This window comes from Sminthopsis crassicaudata, chromosome 4 (genome assembly GCF_048593235.1).
Source record: "Sminthopsis crassicaudata isolate SCR6 chromosome 4, ASM4859323v1, whole genome shotgun sequence".
Lineage (NCBI taxonomy): Eukaryota > Metazoa > Chordata > Mammalia > Dasyuromorphia > Dasyuridae > Sminthopsis > Sminthopsis crassicaudata.
Window position 1 is genome coordinate 108,496,081 of NC_133620.1, and position 21,181 is coordinate 108,517,261.

The window sequence follows — 21,181 nt, forward strand, 5'->3', positions numbered from 1 at the left end:
TAGGAAACATGAACTTCTAAGAGGCTACACAAATGTATAAACTCAGCAAAAGTACTCAACCCCTTCCTTTCCATTTTCCAACTACATTTGATTAATATGACCAAGCAAGTATTTATTTTGGATTCATTTCAAAAATGGTAATTAAAGCTACAAATAAGCAATAGATCACTGCTGACAATGAAAAAAAAATTATTTATAACTTCCTAATGAATTATTTTCAGTTGAATGTGCTTTTTAAGAATTTTGAGATAATAAACAGTGTTATGGGCTTCCAAAGAAACTGACACTTCTTAATACTGTCCATGACTCCATTAATTTTTTTTAACCCTTAAAAAAAAACAACCTCCTCCTTAAAGTTTCCTCTATATTTAATTCAGAGTTTTAGTTCTCACCTCAACTACATCCATTTATCTAAGTTTAAGTTCAATTCTCTTTGTGATGTCAGCATGTTAAAAATATACTAGTGAAATTAAACCTGCATAACCAGGTGAATTTTATAACAATGTATAAACTACTACAATGAATTATATTCAACCACTATATTTAGAAAACTGAACTCTCTTTAATTAAATTTACTAATGGATGTTCAATTCAATTTTGTCAACTACACCAACAACTTAGTCAATTAAAATTTTTAATTGAAAATTATTAACTTCTACAAAGTTACAACATACAAAATAAATTCATACATCAGCTTCTCTACAAATTACCAACAAAACATAGTGGGAAGAGAGAGAAAAATTGCCTTCAAAATAACTTACAGAATGGGTCAAATAATGGAGTCTCCTTATCAAGATGTACAAAGAATTATGAGTACAACTACAAAATCTCTACAGAAGTAATGACAGACCTAAATAACTGTATAAATATTAATTGCTCATAAGTAGACCACACCAATATTATAAAATGACAATATCAATTAATTTAGCTATTCAGTGCCACATCTAAAAAACTATCAAAGAATTACTTTATAGAACTCAAGAAAACAGTAAAGAACATCATGTGAAGGAATAAGAGATCAAGAATCTCAAAAGAAATAAGGGGGAAAAAAACCAACAGGAAAGACAGGGTCCTTGAAGCACTGTATTTCATAACAATACAGTAGTAATTATCAAAACAATTTGGTTTAGTTAAAAGTCAATGAGTCCATTACATTGGGTATAAAATATACAGAAGCAAACAATGTAGAGTACAGTACTCCACAAACCCAAAGAATCCCAACAACTATTTGACAAAAACTGATTACAAAAAGTAGTCTGGCAGAAATTCAGTTTGCATCTCACCACACATACTAAAGTAAGCTCCAAAAGGTGACATAACATAAAAGGTCACATCATCAACAAATCAGGAGAGAAACAAAGGAAATACCCTTTCTTTTGCAACTATGGATAGAGGAAGAATTCATGACCAAACAAAGAACAGAGAGGCTCACAAACAATAAATAAATAATTTTTTTACACAAAATTAACAAAGTTAAAATTAGGAAAGAAAGTTAATTGGGAGCTTTTCTTTGATAAAAGGTCTAATATCTAAGAATCATAAGGAAATAATTCAAATTTCTAAAAAACAAGACTATTCCCCAACTCCAGGGTGACTTAAAATAGAGCCCAGATAAATTTTGCTATGACTGAAAATATTTCCCACCTGATGGACAATCTGAGATTTAGAGTCTCTCAATTTAGCTAGCCTGGCATTCAAATGATTCACATGCAGTATAATCTATCATCAGATTTCTTCTCAAAATTTTCCCAACTTGGCAAAAGTTTAGTTTCCACTAGAATATTTTTGGGAAACCAAAGAGAGGACAAAAATTCATTTAACTCATAACATTTCTGAAATATAATACATGTAATAGTATTTTATTATTCATCATGTCTGGAATGCTCTCTCCTTCCTTCTACCTTGTAAAATCCCTATGGGGTAGGAATTATAGATAGTATTTCCATTTACAGATGAATGTCAATAATCATCAAGTTAAGTAAATTGTGACAATTTTTAAAGGAGCAAAATGTCTTCTGGATCTTAAAACCTAGATCATCAGGACTTAACCATGCCTACACCCAGCCAATTAGACAACTGAAACTATTCCTTTTCTTACCTCAATATAGATGCCTCTCAATTCCAAGTTATTAGCAGAGAGTCTCATTAAGTATTAGGTGACTTTAGTATGGCTAGTTTGGGAGTAGGAGATGAGAATTATATAGAGACAGAAGGGAAAAAGTCAAGATTCAGTCAGAGAGCAAAGAGAAAAAGAGCTAAGAAGTATAGAAAGAGGCAATAGTGGGGTTAAGTAGGAAGAGTTTGGGTGGGTACTAAAGAATCATGACAATGGATCCCATTTTCCTTCTCTTCCAACTTTCCTTCTCTTTCTCTATCTTTAATCCTGCCTATGACCAGTACTACCAGAAAAGGAAAATCAGCTAGGGACAGAACTGCAGAGAGGAATAGGGAAAGAGAATATTAAGGTTATAGAGAGTAAGTGAAGATGGTGGCAGAGCAGATGACCTTTTCCCTTACAGGCTAGTAAGTCCCCTGACCACTATTCTCACTTTGCTAGTATGAGAAAGAAGTAAGAAGTAGAGTTCAATCAAGCAAAACTTAAGGGAAGAATAAAAGGGAGGATATCCCAGCCAGTAGTGGGAAGGTATATCTTATATCAGTTAAGTTATGGCAACTACTCTTCTAAAGGAGTTATAGTTTAGTCAACTATATATATGTATGTTCGGAGTACTCTATTAGAAGTCTTCAAAAAAAAAAAAACAAAAAAAAAAAAAGAAGTCTTCTATATAGAATCTTCCATGTAAAATATATTTTTAAAAGGATTTATAATTACAAATTAAAAGTATGCAAGTAAACCAAGCCCTCTCATAATCATTAACAAAGATCTGTTTCTCCTGGGAGTATAGAAAAAGACCAATGCATCACTGGGAAGGGTTGACTCTTTGTCCTTGAAGCATGAATCTGAGATGTAATAGTGATTTGTCAAACCTGAAAATTAATATTCAATTGTGGGAATTCACATGAAACAAATGATACTGTCAAAACAATCTAGATATTACCTCTAGGGATTACAAAATACTGGGCAGGAAATTTAAGACCTTCCAGGAATAAATTATATTTTTATTATTGGTTACAATGAGGAAAGAGATTTTATAAAAGAAGCAAATATAGAAAGTAAAAATCTGGTTTCCATGGTATCAGAGAAAGTGATTTGGATCTCCAAACAAGAAATTTACATCTAAAAAATTCAAATTGTGGGCTCTTAGCCAGGAGTGAAGAATATTAAATATTTTTAAATATACTAATAATATATTTAAATTATATATTAATATTATATATAATAATATATTCAATAATTTTAATAAGGGGCAACTAGGTGGCAGCCTAGTTAGAAGTTAGTTAGGTGGTTAGAGCACCAGCCCTAAAGTCAGGAGGACCTGAGTTCAAATCTGGTCTCAGACAATTAACACTTCCTAGCTGTGTGACCCTGAGCAAGTCACTTAATCCCAATTGCTTCAGCAATAATAATAATAATAATAATTTTAATATACTATAATGTATTTGCCTTGAGATTTGAAGGTCTGATGAAACATATTCAAAAGACAAATGGAAGGGAAAAGAACAAATTTCCCATATTACAACTGTTAAGTCAGATAGCACAAAAAATATAACATTCAAGTATTCAGAAATCCACTGGAGACATTTCCAAGAACACAAACTATTCACAAATTTCATCCAAAATTATGAAAAATTTGGCAGAAAATGAAGATCAAGTAAACTTTTTACTGCAAAGAAATAAGCATGGTCGCATAGGTGCCACTGCAGTTTGATTAGGATTCATGGCTAAAATGGCAGTGGAAAGGCATACTTTATTCAAAAAAAGAAAACATATAAAAATAGTAGTTTAGTAAAACATACAAAGGCAAAAACTTCAATGGGGAAGCACAGTGGGGAACTTTTGGGTAAGGATCAAAAGAGAAACAAAAATTTGTTATTGAAAAGTTTTTTTTGAAATAACAAAAAAAAAACTTTTTAAAATAAAATTTCTAAATTAGTACAGTAGAAGAATGCTATATAAATAATTTACATAGGTCTTTTGATAAAGTATGTTATTCTTGTGGAAAAGATTGAAGAAATTATTAGATAATAACATAATTAGGAAATGAAACTTGTGGCCTAAGGTTCAATAAACCCAAAGATCCCAACTACTGAAGGATTCATTATTGAGTAAATACTACAGGCAAAACTAAAAAATATCTGGCAGAAATTGGATCCAGATCAACCTCTCCATGCGATATATCAAAATGAGCTCTAAATGGATATTTAAAAGGTCACATCATAAACAAATATGAGGAACAATGAGGAAAAACCTTTTTGTAGCTATGGATAGGGGAAGAGTTCATAACCAAACAAGGAACAGAGAACATCACAGAAGGTAAAATTTGTGCAATTTGTACACATTTGTGCAATATGCAATTGTGATTACATAAAATTAAAAAAGATTTACACAAACAAAATTAATATACCTAAATTAGAAGAAAATAGCTGGAGAAAATTTTTTCTGATAAAGGTCTCATTTCCAAGATTTACATGGAAATTATTCAAACTTATAAGAATGAGCCATTCTCTAAAAGATAAATGGTCAAAAAAGATTTAGACTTTTCTAAAAGAAAGAAATCCAAGCTATCAACAATGATATTAAAAAAAAAAATTCTCCTCAAGTCACTAATAATTAAAGAAATATAAATTAAAGCCACTCTGAGGTTCTTACACTTATCAGATATAAATGACATAAAAGGAAAATGGAAAATTTTGGAAGGGCTACAGAAAAACAAGCACTTTACTGTGTAGCTGATTAAGAGTTCTAAAAAGTTTTAAATTGATTCAGTCTAACCATTCTGGAAAGCAATATGGAACCATGCCCCAAAAGTCATTAAAATGTGTATTGCTATGTTTATACTCCAGAGATCACAGAAAGAGTAAAAGTACTCATATGTACAAATCTTGATAGAATCGCTTTTTTGTAGTGGCAAAGAACTGGAAACTAAAGAGATGCCTATCAAGTATAGATTGGTTGAATAAATTCTGGCATATAAATATAATACTTATACCTAAGAAATAATAAAAGGGATGATTTCAGAGAAACCTGAGAAGACCTATATTAAGTGATACAGAGTGAAGGAAACAGAACCAAAAGAATAATTCATTATTTAATTTAATATTGTAAAGACAAACAATTAGAACTTTGCAGTAACCAATTATGATCCAAGGATGAAAAATGCTATCCATCTCTTAAAAGAAAAATGATACACAAGATCTTGACAGAGAAATGATAGACTCAATTCACAAAATGAGATATCTATTTCTGGACATTCCTGAGTGGGAATTTGTTTTGCTTGACTATGTGTATTTGTTATAGTTTTTTTCTTTCCTTTTTTTTTTTTTAAATGAGGATTTGGGGAAGAGAAAATATAAATTAGAAAAATAAAATTTAATTTAAAAATTTTTAAAGCTGTTTATTACATAATAGATCATTTTTCAAGTGCTCTCAACTGAAAAGTTCTCAGTTTTTATGTTTAAAATATATGGTGACATACTTTATATATGGTGACAATCTGTTGTATAAAAATTTACATTCCTGAGAAACTAGTGAAACTAAAAGAGAACTAAACAAGAGTTTTCATAATACCTAATAACATTTATATAGCACTTTAAAATTTACAAAACCCTTTTGCAAATACCTCATTTTATCCAAGAAACCAAATTAGGAGGTAGTTACTAAAATTATCCTTATTTTTACAAATAAGGGAACTTAGATGAAGAGTACTTAAATGACTGGCCTAAAGTCACAAAATTAATAAGAGTCTGAGGCCAGATATGAATTCAGGTATTTCTGACTCTATGCCCAGAGCTTTATCCATTGCATCAGAGGGCTACTTTCTGGAATATAATCTATTTGTCTTCTGTAAAAACTCTGGTTATTAATAGATATAAATAAAATCTACCTGTCTGACCAGAGAAACCTATCTTTTAAGTTTTCTTCTCCCCTAAAGAATCCTGTTGTCTTCCATTTTAGCTATAGATTTGTGGAAAATTAAATTGGATGAGTAAAGGTAAAAGCATTCTTGTTGCTAACCTATTAGTACCAAAACTCAGAATAATTTTGAGCTGTTTCATTTTCCATGCAATCAAATGTGGACTCACCTTGTTTAGCATCAGATTTTATCTCCTCTGCATGTATAACAGGTCGGTAGAGCTTCTAAACATAGAATAAGAATTGATTAAAAAAAAAAAAAAAAAAACTTCACTTTATCTGGAAATACAAGTTTTTTATAAAAATGAAAGTGAGGTTTTTTTAAAAGTAAATACTGTATATTAATATCAGTATTTGCTGAAAAATACCAACTCCAATTATCAGTTAGCAGAGGAAAAGGAGAGACAGTTACTCAACTAAGGCTAAATTTTGCCTTTCAGTGCTGCCATCCACTGTTTATATTAAGAAGCACAGATAATATTATCTGAAAAAGCACGCTAATAAACAACCACAAAGACACTGAAGCTTCATGGAATTTAGGAGCTATTGAGGCACAGACACAATGTTATAAAAAGGTGGTTTCATTTCCAACACAGATCACAAAAACCGACTTTAAACATCCTGGCCTCCTACAAGGACATGGAATGAAATGGACAAGGCTGATAGTATCCATTTGTTACAGTAGAGATCAAAAATAAGAAACTTACTAATTGGTTCAAAAAACATGCAAGAGAGAGAGAGGAGTATCACCTTGAAACATAAATCTAGGGGGAAAAAGAGAGCCACTGGCATCTAATCCCAACCCTTTATTTTTACAAACTAAGAAAGCGAGGCTCAGGAAGTTCCAATCATTTTTCTAAGATCATATTCTGGAGCTTTCCCACATTACTTCCCTTCACCTGAAGGTGATTGGGAAGAGGAAACACTTAGGGACTTCCTTACCCTGACACCTTGTACAACAACTAAATACCTTCTTTGCTGAAAGATTACATACTGAGCTATATACAATATGCTTTTGTTTTTCTAAAACAACAAAGTGTTTAGGGATTTTAAATAAACTGCTATAAGCCATGGAGTTTCTCTCTTTTAAAAGCCATTTTCCACAACTACTCTATATGACATCTTTTCAGGAGACCTGGGTCTCACATTGGGATCAGTATTGGTACAATATTTAAGCCCATGAAACATAACATAACAGCCTACCAGCATCATCATCAGGTAGATCAAATGCTATTCAAATCATATATTCTTATGTCCTCAAAGAAATAGTCTCCGTCCAGCAGTATCAATTGCAAATGACAAAGAAAGGAGAAAATAGCTAACAGTTGATTTTGATTCCTTTTCCCAATTCTTAGTATTGTAAAGTCACTTCTAGTTTACTGACTTCAATTGTTATTTCAATATTAGCTTAATTCAACAGATACCATTCCTAATTCATTATAAGAATTTTCATAAGCTTAGATTTTACGTAATTACAAAGATAGTTCATCTTACCAAAATTTCATGTTGTGCTTTCATGGTTTTGATGACACATTCAGCAATCTTTCTGGGATACTGCTTACGTTTTGTAGCTGTATCAACTATAACTTCATCAAACTGATCTTCAAGAATTCTGATCTTGGGATCTAAACTCATAAAAAGAAATAATTAAAAACAAAAGAAATTGTACCTAAAATATTTTTCTGAGTACAATACTAATACTCTATAGGAAACTACTCAATTTATATATATATTTTTTTAAGTAGCATGCTTCTGGGGAAAAAAAAGTAATTTTTGAACAAGGAAAATTAATTAACTTAAATATAAACCATATAGTAAGGTGATATAAGGACCAGCATTATATTCAATTTCCCAAATTCAATCCAAATAGGTGGTGCAAATGAATATATGAATATCTCTTTAGTAGTCTTAGCCAAATTAAACCAGCTGAATCCATTCGCAAAATGATATTGCTATCCCTTAAAATTAGATAAATTTAGTCACCTTACAAAGAGCTACACAAAGGGACAGCTAGGTGGCGCAGTGCATATAACATCAGCCCTGAAGTCAGGAGGACCTGAGTTCAAATTTATCTCAGACAATTAACGCTTCCTAGCTGTGAGACCTGGGCAAGTCACTTAACCCCAGTTGTCTCAGACAAAAAAAAAAAAAAAAAAAAAAAAAAAAGCTACACAAAAATGAATTAAGGTCAATCATAGTAAACATTTACAGCATTATTTACACACACACACACACACACACACACACACACACACACACACACACACACACACACACACACACTATAGGGGTGGACTTGACTAATCCAAACCTCTGTTTTTTCCTCTATTTTGGTAGTTCCTTCACTAATATAGATCATAAATCCTCTGGGACTTACTCTGTGCAATTTTTATTAACATTTTTCATAAATCTTCTTACCCAATGCAACTAGGGGCATTCCTTTAGCACTTTTGATAGATACTAAGAGGTACCAATATACTCATGGACTTCCCAAACATGCTCTCCCCACACTTCTTTTGGTCTTATGTAGTCTCTACAATTTCTAGGTCACAGGTTAACTGGGAGAAAAGTACTTTGTAAAATGCAAGAAATATATAAACATGAGCTATTATCATTATTATTAAATATTTTAAGCCTAGCCAATAAAAATACTTACCTTGCAATATTCCTAATGTGAAAACTTTGAAATTTTAATTTGCTCAATTAAAATAATAAAAAAAGAAATTAGACCAGTAGCCTAAAAGAAAATACTGTAATATTTTATGATGAATTGCAAAAAAAAATAAGTCTCTAAAGCAAGACATGTATGAATAGAGCAAAAAACTGGCTTCATGGCACCATCTATTGGTCAATCTGCAAAACTGAAAAATATCACAATCTTAGTCTTTTTTTTAATCAATGAAAAAGCATCTAAATAGTTACTATGATCAAGCAGTGTGCTAAGCACTGCGGATAAAATAGATGCTCATATTCTAATTGGGGAAGATAATATATTTAACAGCTCAACTGTAAGTTGGAAAGCAAGGTAAAGACACCCTTAAGATCAGTATTGCCAGGGATATAGAGTCCTCAGTAAATGGTTAAGCAGGATATAATATAAGTCTAGATCTGCTTCCTGGATACAATCTCTTCTCTGGGTATTCCTGATATACTTGCCTCATACAATCACTCTGTCAGTCATCTTTTGTCAAATTTCATCCAGGTCATGTTCACCAACTATGGGCATACCACTCTGTTTTGGACTCTCCCTATCCATTCTTCTTGCTACTCTTTAACCTTATCAGATCCCATGGTTCAATTACTATATATCTTTAGATGACTCCAGTCTTTATCTCCCTCCTAAGCTCCAGGCCTGACTCACAAACTGCTGACTGGACATCTTTCGAGAGTTATCTCAAGCTCAAAATATTCAGAATAGAATTAATTATATTTCACCTATACTAATCAATAGAATTAGTTCCCTAATTCTACTGAAAGCATCACTATCTTTTCAGTTACTCAAGTTTACACCACCAGTGTCATCTTCATTTTTCCTCACCCCCACACATTTAATCATTTACCAAATATTGTCAATTCTATCAATACTTCTTTTATGGACACCTTCATCTCTTTACTCAGAGCCACCTCTTTCCCCCAGAACTACTATAATAGCCTTCTAATCAATATCTCTTACATCCCTTCCTGCACTGGTCCATCTTCTACATAACTGCCAAAATGATTTTCCTGAAGTACAGGTCTCACCATATCACCCCTCTAACACAATAAATTATGGCTCTTTACTGACTCTAGAATCAAATGTAAATAATTAAGTCCTTCTTCCCTTTCTGGATTGTTATATGATTCCCTTTCTGGATAGCTATATAATTCCTTTTCTGGATTGTTACGTGATTCCCTTCCATACACTCTATAATATTCAGCCATACTGAATACCTGCTGTTCCTTGTATAGAAAACTCTATTTCACACTATGTACTTCTGCAGTAGCTATCCTCCACTCTCCTCCTCAAGGCCACCTGTCAGAATCCCTGTTTTCCTGGAAGACTCAGTTTAAATGACTTCTTCTATAGGGCTTCTCTGGTTCCACACCTGTTGCTGATTTCTTCCCTATAAATCCCAAATATGGGAGGGATATGATGATCCAGCAAAGGAGGCTGATAATAATCAGATAATCAGGAAGAAAATCAAGAAAGATCAATATCATGAAAACCCAGAAGAAAGAATATTCAGGGTAGTCAACAATTGTCAAGACACTACAGAGGTCCAGGAGAGTAACGAGTGAAGAAAGCTCACTGGAGAAATGTGAGATATTATTAGAAGACAGTCTCTTGAGTAATGAGAGGTAAGAAATGTTTATTAGCACCACTTCTATGCATCAGTAAGTTTTCTACTCCATGGTGAATAAGTGAAGTTAATGTATGACAGGAGCCTTCAATAATTTAGGAAGCACATTTATTATATGAAACTGCCTGAGATCTTCCTCTTTATGTATTAAAAAACATATATTCAAAGTTACACTCTAGAACAAAGTCAAACAAACTCCCAACACTATATAAATACTTGTATCATTGAAATATCACCTACTTCTTTAGCCCTTTGACAGAAGCAAGGTGGCAAGGCTGCTTATGACTTAATTACTGTCTTACTTTGCAGTTTAAGTCATTTTTCAAGTATTCTTCAACAAAATAAATGCTACTGAACATTAAACTAACACAAAAACAGGTACTGTACTCAGCTCCAGCACTTATTCCATGTTTTATTCTGTAATACTGAGCAGGCCATCAGGCTTTCTCAGCATCCAGCTCATGATAATAAAACTTGGATAATTCCACCAGCTTTGTTTACTTTACAGGGCAACTCAAAGGATAAAATGAAATAATGCACACAAAAGATAATGCATACATCTAGATTAACTAGATGACAATGATTTTTGCCAATACCAATTATAACGTGTCGGTCTAAGGTATTTGATTTGCTAATTTAAATTATAAATATATTATGCTTTCTTTATTGATTTAAATTTCTTTAAATTAAGTATAAATAGAAAACTAAATTGGAAATGAAATAGCAAAATTAACATTCTTTATATAAATAAATTATAAAGGATTTAATCACATACCTACAGGAAATTCTTTATCTGAAGTTTCCTGCCAAGCCTCTCCATTGAAACTAACATTCTCCTGCACAGCACTTTCAAAATTCTGTAATAAATTAAAAATAGTTTAAAACAAAACAAAGCAAAAACAAAAACTGCAAACATTTGTTTAGTGTCTACAACTTTTAGATTTAGCCCATCTAACAGGGAGACCAGTCAAATCTGAGGATATCAAGGTCCCAAGTTCAAAGCCCACCTCTGCTACATACCTTTGTGACATTAAGCAAATCACAAATTTTTCTGGGATACAGTTTCCCCAAGAGTAAAAAGGGGTCCTAATACTTGTACTATTTATCTAACAGAATTATTCTGATCAAAATGCTTCATCATCTTGAAAACATTAGAAAAGTAGGATTTCCATACTGTCTGTGGGGTGGGGAATAATATCAAAGAGTATCCTACTGGTATAATCTTTCCCTTAATAATAAAATTAGGGGAGGAGATGAATCAAGAAGGCAGGGTAAAGGCAAGAACTCATCTAAGCTCTCCCCTAAACACATTTAAATAATCCACAAAAAGATGAAGTTAATTTTCTAGCTCAAAATAACTTAGAAGGTTAACAGGAAAGTCCTGTTGGACTAGGTAAGAGAGGAAAGAGATTCAGCAGACACCACCAATGCAGACCAAGCCCCAGCAAATCAGGAGCAGGCCTCTGGACAACTGAATCAGTAGCAGCAGAGACAATTTCCAGGCTTCTTACCCACCAGATGGTAATCAGAATATGGGTCAGAAAGGAATTTACAAAGGTCCCTTTCTTGACACTAGGAGGCAGGACTCTGTTGCACTGCCTATAGTTGGATCTCAGACACAGTCCTGCATCCCAGTGAAAGGATAAGCAATTAGCACAGCAGAACTTGTGGCTGCAGGGGAGCAAGAACCCTGGTCACAGTTTCAGGGCTGAAAAGAATGCTTCTGGTTTCTCACAAACTGGTGCATAGTACAGGAAAGTAGTAGTAAACAGACCTCTCCTTAGCTCACAATACCTTGGTAGAGCCAAAAACTTACATATCCCTGGAATTAACTCTGAAAATAACTTAATAAACCTTAAGCTTGGGACAGTGCTTCCTCTGCTCCAGAAGCAGAACTCCACTGTAGCATAAAGTTAAAAGTCAAGAAATAAGCTGGAAAATGAGCAAATAGAAAAAAAAAAAATCTGTAATTAAAAAAAAAAAAATTCTGACCACAGGAAGTTATTATGGTAATGGGGAAAATCAAAACACAATCAGAAGAAAACAACAAAGTCAAAATTTCTGCATCCAAAGCTTCAAAGAAAAATATGAATTGATCTCAGATCATGGAAAAGTTCAAAAAGAATTTTAAAAATCAAGTAAGAGGCTCTGATAAAGCCCTCATTTGTAAAATACGTAGAAAATAACTCATCTTTATAAGAATCCAAGTCATTTTCCAATTGATAAATGGTCAAAGGATATGAACAATTTTCAAATGCAGAAATTGAAACTATTTGTAGTTATATGAAAAGGTGTTCCAAATCACTATAAGTCAGAAAAATGCAAATTAAGACAACTCTGAGATACCACTACACACCTCTCATATTGGCTAAGATGACAAGAAAAAATAATGACGAATGTTGGAGGGGCTGTGGGAAAACTGGGACACTGATGCATTGTTGGTGGAGTTGTGAAAGAATCTGGCCATTCTGGAGAGCAATTTGGAACTATGCCCAAAAAGTTATCAAAATGTGCATACTCTTTGACCCAGCCATACTACTACTACTGGGCTTATATCCCAAGGAAATACTAAAGAAGGGAAAGGGACCTGTATGTGCCAAAATGTTTGTGGCAGCCCTTTTTGTAGTGGCTAGAAACTGGAAAATGAATGGATGTCCATCAACTGGAGAATGGTTGGGTAAATTATGGTATATGAATGTTATGGAATATTATTGTTCTGTAAGAATTGACCAACAGGAGGAATACAGAGAGGCTTGGAGAGACATCAACTGATGCTGAGTGAAACGAGCAGAACCAGGAGATCATTATACACTTCAACAACAATACTATATGAGGATGAATTCTGATGGACATGGATATTTTCAACATAGAGAAGAGCTAATCCAATTCCAATTGATCAATGATAGACAGAAACAGCTACTCCCAGATAAGGAACACTGGGAAATGAGTATAAACTGTGAGCATTTTTTTTTGTTTGTTTTTCTTCCCAGATTATTTTTACCTTCTGAATACAATTCTTCCTATGCAACAACAACAAAATTCGGTTCTGCACATATATATTGTACCTAGGATATACTATAAGATATTTAATATGTATGGGAATGCCTGCCATCTAGGGGAGGGGATGAAGGGAAGGAGGGGAAAAACTCGAAACAGAAGGGAATACAAGGTATAATGTTGTAAAAAAAAAAAAAAAAAAAAATTACCTATGTATATGTACTGTCAAAAAAAATGTCATAATTATAAAATTAAAAAAAAAAAAAAAAAACAATGAGATAATTCAAACCAATGCAAATTATCCAGTGATAAAGACAGCCATTTACATCCAAAGAGAGACCCGTGGGAGCTGAGTATGAACCACAACATAGCATTTTCACTCTGTTATTGTTTCCTTGCACTTTGTGTTTTCTTTCCCAGTTTTTTGTTTTAACTAATCCAATTTTTCTTGTGCAGCAAGATAACTGTATAAATATGTATACCTATATTGGATTTAACATAATTTAACCTATTTAACATGTTTTGGACTATCTGCCTTCTAGGGGTGGGGGGAAAGAGGAAATAATTTGGAACAGAAGGCTTTGCAAAGATCAGTGTTGAAAAATTACCCATTCATATGTTGTATAAATGAAAAGCTTTAATTTTAAAAAATCAAGTAAGAGAAGTAGAAGGAAAACTGAAGACTGATGAAAATCATGAAAAAAGAGTCAACAGCTTGATAAAAGAAAATTACAATTACAAAAATTACAGAAGAAAATAGTAGAATAGATGAACGGTAAAAAGAAGCACAAAAATCCAATGAAGAAAAGAATGCCTTGAAAAGGAGAATTGGCCAAATGGTTTAAAAAAAAAAAAATTAACGAAAGAGAACTCCTTGAAAAGTAGATTTGGACAAATGAAGGAACAAAACTCAATGAAGAAAATAATATCTTGAAAGTTAGAATGGAAACTAATGAGTTTATGAAATATCAAGAAACGATCAAACAAATCAAAAGAATGAAAAAATATTAGAAGATGTGAAATATCTCATTTGAAAAAAAAATTGACCTGGCAAATAGATCCAGGAGAGATAAGATAAAAACTACTAAAAGCCACGGTCCAAAAAAAAAAAAAAAAAAAGCCTAGAAATCATCTTTTAAGAAATTATCAAGGAAAACTGTAACAAAAATTGAAAGAATCCACTGATTACTTCCTCAAAGAGATCCCAGAATGAAAATTCCCAAGAATGTCATAGCCTTTTCCAGATCTCCCAAAAAGAAGCAATTCATTATCACAGTCCTTCTACATTAAAGGATCAGAGAGCTTGTAATTTGATATTCTGGAGGGCAAAAAAGCTAGGATTAATCAAGAATCACCTACTCAACAAGAGATTTTCCTTTGGAGAAAAAAATAGACATTCAATGAAACACAGGACTTTCAGAGCTGCATAGAAAATTTGATTTTCAAATACAAGATGACAAAGAAAGATTAAATAGGAAAGAGAAATCATAAGGAATTCAATAAGATTAAACTGTTTATATTCCTACATAAGAAAATGATATTTATATCTCCTAAAAACTTTCTCATTAAGGCAATTAGAATATACATAGAAAGCAAAGGTATAAATTGGATGATTTTATATATATACATATATATGTATATATATATGTATATATATAAAATCTTAGAGATGAGAAAGAATGCACTGGGAGAGAGGAACAAGAGAAGTAGAATGGCATAAATTAACATAAAAGAGTTCTGAGATTATACAGTGGGAGGAAAAATGGAGGCAGGGGGAGGGAGAACATGAACTTTTTTCACATTAAAACTGGCTTAAAATTTATGACCAGAGGAGAACTAGAGATCATTATTGATCACAAAATAGAAGATTTTGATTACATCACATTAAAAAGTTTCTGTACAAACAATTCTAATGTAAACAAGATTGGAAGGGAAGTAACAAATTGGAAAAATATTTTTACAGTTAAAGGTTCTGATAAAGGTCTCATTTCCAAAATATATAGAGAACTAAACCTAATTTATAAGAAATCAAACCATTCTCCAATTGATAAATGGTCAAAGGATATGAACAGACAATTCTCAGATGATGAAATTGAAACTATATCCACTCATATGAAAGAGTGTTCCAAATCACTACTGATCAGAGAAATGCAAATTAAGACAACTCTGAGATACCACTACACACTTGTCATATTGGCTAAGATGACAGGAACAAATAACGATGAATGTTGGAGGGGATGTGGGAAAACTGGGACACTGATACATTGTTGGTGGAGTTGTGAAAGAATCTGGCCATTCTGGAGAGCAATTTGGAACTATGCCCAAAAAGTTATCAAACTGTGCATACCCTTTGATCCAGCAGTGTTACTATTGGGCTTATAGCCCAAGGAAATACTAAAGAAGGGAAAGGGGCCTGTATGTGCCAAAATGTTTGTGGCAGCTCTTTTCGTAGTGGCTAGAAACTGGAAGATGAATGGATGTCCATCAATTGGAAAATGGTTGGGTAAATTATGGTATATGAATGCTATGGAATATTATTGCTCTGTAAGAAATGACCAGCAGGAGGAATACAGAGAGGCTTTGAGAGACTTACATCAACTGATGCTGAGTGAAATGAGCAGAACCAGAAGATCACTATACACTTCAACAACAATACTGTATGAGGATGTATTCTGATGGAAGTGGATATCTTCAACATAAAGAAGATCCAACTCACTTCCAGTTGATCAATGATGGACCCAGAGAAAGAACACTGGGAATTGAATGTAAACTGTTAGCACTACTGTCTATCTACCCAGGTTACTTATACCTTTGGAATCTAATACTTAATGTGCAACAAGAAAATTGGATTTACACACATATATTGTATATAGGTTATACTGTAACACATGTAAAATGTATGGGATTGCCTGTCATCTGGGGGAGGGAGTGGAAAATTTGGAAAAATGAATACAAGTGATGTTATAAAAAAAAATTACTCATGCATATATACTGTCAAAAAAATTTATAATTATAAAATTAATTTTTAAAAAAAGATTCTGCAATTCAAAAAAAAAAAAAGAAAGAAAGAAAGAAAGAAACTGGCTTAAAGAGGGAATAATATACATTCAGTAAGGTATAGAAATATAACCATACAGAAAATTAAGAAGGGACAAAGGATGGGGGAGGGAAGAAAAAGAGCTGATAGACAGAAGGATGGTTTGAGGAAGATAAAAGTCAAAAGTAAAAACACTTTTAAGAATAAACAGGATAAAAGGAGAGAGAGATATCAAGAGTAGGATAAACAGAGGAAATAGGATGGAGGGAAATACATAGTTGGTAGTCATTACTGTGGGAAAAAAAATTTCCAGTAAGTTTCTCTGATAAAGACCACTTTCAAACAGAAAATGGAGTCAAATTTATAGAAAAACGAGCCATTCTTCAATTAATAAATGATCAAAGGATATTAACAGGCAGTTTTCAAAGTAATCAAAACTATAGTCATAAAAAATGTTCTCTGTCATATTGAGAGAGATATAAATTAAAACTCTGAACTACTGTCTCACACCTGTCAGTTTGGTTAATGTGACAAAAATAAGGAAAATAATAAATGTTGGAGGGGATATGGAAAAATTAAAACACTAATGTATTATGGTGAAGTTATATACATTCAACCATTCTGGAGAGCAATTTGGAATTATGCCCCTAGAAGGCTATAAAACTATATATATCTTTTGACCGAACAAAACTATTACTAGGTTTGTATCCCAAAGACATAAACAAAAAGGAAAAGGACCTATGAATACAAAAATATTTATAGCAGCTCTTTTAACGGTGGCAAAGAACTAGAAAATTGAGAGGACGTCCATCAATTAGAGATGGCTGAACAAGTTATTGTATATGACTATGATAGAATACTATTGTGCGTTACAAAATGAGCAGGCTAGATAACCTCTAAGGTCTCATGCAGTCCTAAAGCTGTGACTACAACTATCAGTTTCTTTTCTACTCCAAATCTCTAAAGTAGCAAATCATAGCATCATATAGAGATGCAGGGGATTTTATAGACCATCTCTCATGAAAGACTACACACCATGCTTATCAATACTGTAAACAAAAACTTTTTTATATATCATTGTTAGGTTCTTACTAAGTGCTAAGTCAGTACTTAACAATTCTCTAGTTTTGGCCTTTAAGGGAAGTTTTACCCCTTTGAACTTCTGGGGAGGAGCTTGCACGTTTAAGAGGAGCAAGTTCATTGGTTGAAGTATTTTTTTCCCAGAAGCCCCTGAGTTATTCCACGCCCATTCTCTGGGAGGATAAAAGAAGCAACATTGAGCAAGGGAGAGTCTCTACTCTAGGTCAGAGTTGGTTGAAGACAACAGAACGTTACAATTGGCGCCCACAATGTGGGGCAAGAACTTTTGCTTATCCTGACAAGGACTTATTCTGAGCCCTTCAGAAGAACTAGCCCAGACCTTCGCATATCATGTTAATGTTTACCCCCCCAGTACAATTAACATTATTCATCCATAAAATTTTAGGATGCAACTAAATGTATTAACTTACACTATTCTGTAATATTTCCTTAGGTTTTTTTTTTTTTTTTGGGGGGGGGTATGTATCCAAATCATTATTTTTCCAAGAATTTTGTTTTCCAATAATTCTAGTATGAATTACATTTAAAAATCTAAATGAAAATGACAAACTGAATCACTAATTTCCTGGGGGACTCAAGGATTTAACATAATTTACTCAAGTTATTTCTGAAATAAATTCCAGGGACTTAAAACAAAAGTTTTATTTGTACTGGAAGGTGGCTCAGAAACTTCCCCCTTTATTTTATACTTGAGATAACTGAGGCCTAAAGAAATTAGGCTTATCAGGGGTTACACAGTAATAAATGTCAGGGGCAGAGGCAGTCCTGAATTCAGGATCTCCACAAACTCTAGGTCCAGTGTTTTTTACATATATATCGAGCTGCTGACTCCTAATTAAGTCAAAAAGCACTTATTAAGTTCTTACTATGCACCAATCACTATGTTAAACACTAAGGAAGCCCCCCCCCCCAAAAAAAAAAAAAGAGCAAAAACATTTTTCCCCAAGGTATTCATATCTTGACAAGGGAGACAGGTAATTATCAAGATGTATAAATACAGAATGGAAAGAAAGGTTCAACAGATTGAAGGCAGCCAGGGAAACTAAAAGATAAGAGATAAGGGGGCAGATTATTCCAGGCATGGGGAACAGAGAAGAAGATAGAGTATCATATGTGAAGAAGAGCAAGTAGGTCACTGAAAATGGATTATAAAGTGCATGGGGAAGAGTAAAACTGGATGGTTGGAAAAGGCCAACTTTAATGACAAACAGAGGGGTTTGATTTGGTTCCTAAGATAATAGGTAGTCACAGAAGCTCGCTGAATCAAAGGGTTAAATGGTCAAACCTATATTCTATTTAGGAGCGGAGCAGAGAATGAAATAGTATAGACAGAGAAACCAGTTAGAAGGAAATTGCAGGAGTCAACACAACCAGTGATGAGGGCCTGGACATTTATGAGAGATGGGGTGACACTGGGATTTGGTATAACCTGAGCATAACACTAATGTGGTGAGCCTGGATTATTAGAAGCATAGTATTACCGTCAACAGTAACAAGGAAGTCCATAAGAGGAAAAATTTGGGGGAGAAAAGTAGCAAGTTCTACTTTGGGCACATTAAAATTTAAGATGTTTATGGACTATCTAGTTCAAGAAGGCCAAGGTGTAATGTAGATCTGAGGTTTAGGAGAGACTAGGCCTAGATACAAATCTAGTAATCATTTGCATAGAAATAATAACTGAATTTGATGACAATATCAAATCAGTGTAAGCAGAAAGGAAACGAGTTAGGAACAGAGCCTAAGAGACAGCAGAAATTAGTGGGGGTGACATTAAGAACCAGCAAAAGAGACTTTAAAAAAAAAATGGTTCACTAAATATGCCCCAAAGAAGAGCTATGAGCCCAGAGATGTCGGAGTCCACAGGAGGGCAACAATAAATGTCAGAACTATCCATATCTATATATAATGAGCATATACTACAAATGTATATGTAAATATAAAATATATATATAATGAGCATAAGTGATCACAGATATGATCAGTAATGATCATTTTTTTCTTTTCTCCTTTAAAAAAATATTTGTCATAATGGATAGCTGTCTGGCAGAGGAAAGGGGAAAGGATATAAGAAATTTTGTCAATGCCAAAACAATGTATTTTCAAAGAGAAAACTATTACTAAAAAATGGTCTCAGTGGTCCTCAAACTTTTTGAATAGGGGACCAGTTCACTGTCCCTCAGACTGTTGGAGGGCTGTTGGGTAAAAACAAAACAAAAAACAAAAACTCACACTCTGTCTCCACCCTCAGCCCATTAGCCATAAGGGGGGGAGGGGCCGTAGTGTGAGAACCCCTGGAAGTGATAGGTGATCAGGCCCCAAACAAGAGTGATGACTTTGTGAATGAAGAGAAATGTTGTAAAGATTAAAAAAAAAAAAAAAGACCAGAAATAGAGGCGAGAGTGAGTTGAAGAGAACACTGTCTTATCAAGAAAAGTTCAGAAAATGAGATTTGGAGTTGAATTTGAGATGTCTATAGAGTATCCAGTTCCAACCGTCCAAAAGACTGTAGACCAAATGAGAGACTAAGATCAGACCCATAGATAGAAATAGGAAAACAATTTAGGATTTAGAAGGCTGGATCAGCAAACTTCTGTGACTTATTTCTATTTTTTTATCTAGTCATGAGCCATTCCTGTATCCATAGAACTGATAGTGTCTTCTTTGCACCTTTGGCTTGCTTTATGATGTAACTTTTGATATTTCTCATGTATCCTTTTGGAGCTTACCCTGATATATGCCTATGATATAGATATAACGTAGATATATACATTACGTATTACGTATATATTACGTGTTACATATATGTTATGTAATATGTTACATATATTACGCATATATTATGTATAGATATATATTACATTTATATATAGAGATATAAATGTATATGTGTGTGTGAGAGCGAGAGAGAAAATGGTCTAGATTTAATTTCTATCAGACCGCCTTCATTTTCCTAAAAGCCTTCTGTCAAATAGCTGTCTCTGAATTTCCTGACCTCAGGTACAGACAGGGTGCACTTGGTTACCCGGATGTGAAGAAGGGCACTCACAGGACACGTCCCTTCGGCCGCTCCTTCCTTTCTCTGACTTTTCCATCTAAGCCCTAAGTCCGGTGCTCGCTGAGCCCCGCGCCGCGCCGCGGGTGGCCCTCCGCACTAACAGATGAGGCGCCCCGCCCCGCTGCGCGCTTCGGTCCTCACCACTCACAGCCTCCCCTTGCAAGCCACATCATCACCCATCTGGACCTCAGTTTCCTGCTCTGTAAAATTGGGGGCTCTAGGATCTCTCGGCTCTGTGACATTTTAGGGGTTCGTGATGGAAGCTGCGGGGGGGGGGAGGGGTAGATATAGGACTTTGACCCCCGGGCACAGCAGACTGGGAAGCGGCCCATACCCACAGCGCGTCCTTCAGCGCCAGCTCACGGGTCTCCTCGGGCAGAACGTCGCCCAGCTCGCGGATGAAGCGGCCGCACAACTTCAGCACTTCGGCCACGGCTTTCTGCGAGGCGCAGCGAACCCGGAAGTCCTCCACCGGGCCGGCGGACGGGGCCGGCTCTGACGCCGCTCCCGCAGCTACATCTTTCTCCTTCTCTTCTTCCCCCTGATCCAGCCCCGGCGGGACGTCTGCGTTCCCCGCCATTTTTATTCCAGTTCGAAATCGGCGGGGCCCAGATTCC

General features: G+C 34.2%; 1 protein-coding gene across 1 annotated transcript in view; it reads right to left on the reverse strand.

Moving 5' to 3' along the window:
- NSL1 (NSL1 component of MIS12 kinetochore complex) overlaps positions 1-21,180 on the reverse strand; it is a 30,079-nt gene extending 8,899 nt beyond the window's left edge. The window contains exons 1-4 of the mRNA XM_074309118.1: positions 20,899-21,180; positions 11,150-11,231; positions 7,529-7,659; positions 6,205-6,259 (exon numbers count right to left, since the gene is read on the reverse strand). Coding sequence (XP_074165219.1) covers positions 6,205-6,259; positions 7,529-7,659; positions 11,150-11,231; positions 20,899-21,144 — 514 coding nt within the window. The 5' untranslated portion in view covers positions 21,145-21,180. The remainder of the gene's footprint in view (positions 1-6,204; positions 6,260-7,528; positions 7,660-11,149; positions 11,232-20,898) is intronic.
- Position 21,181: the final 1 nt, after the last annotated feature.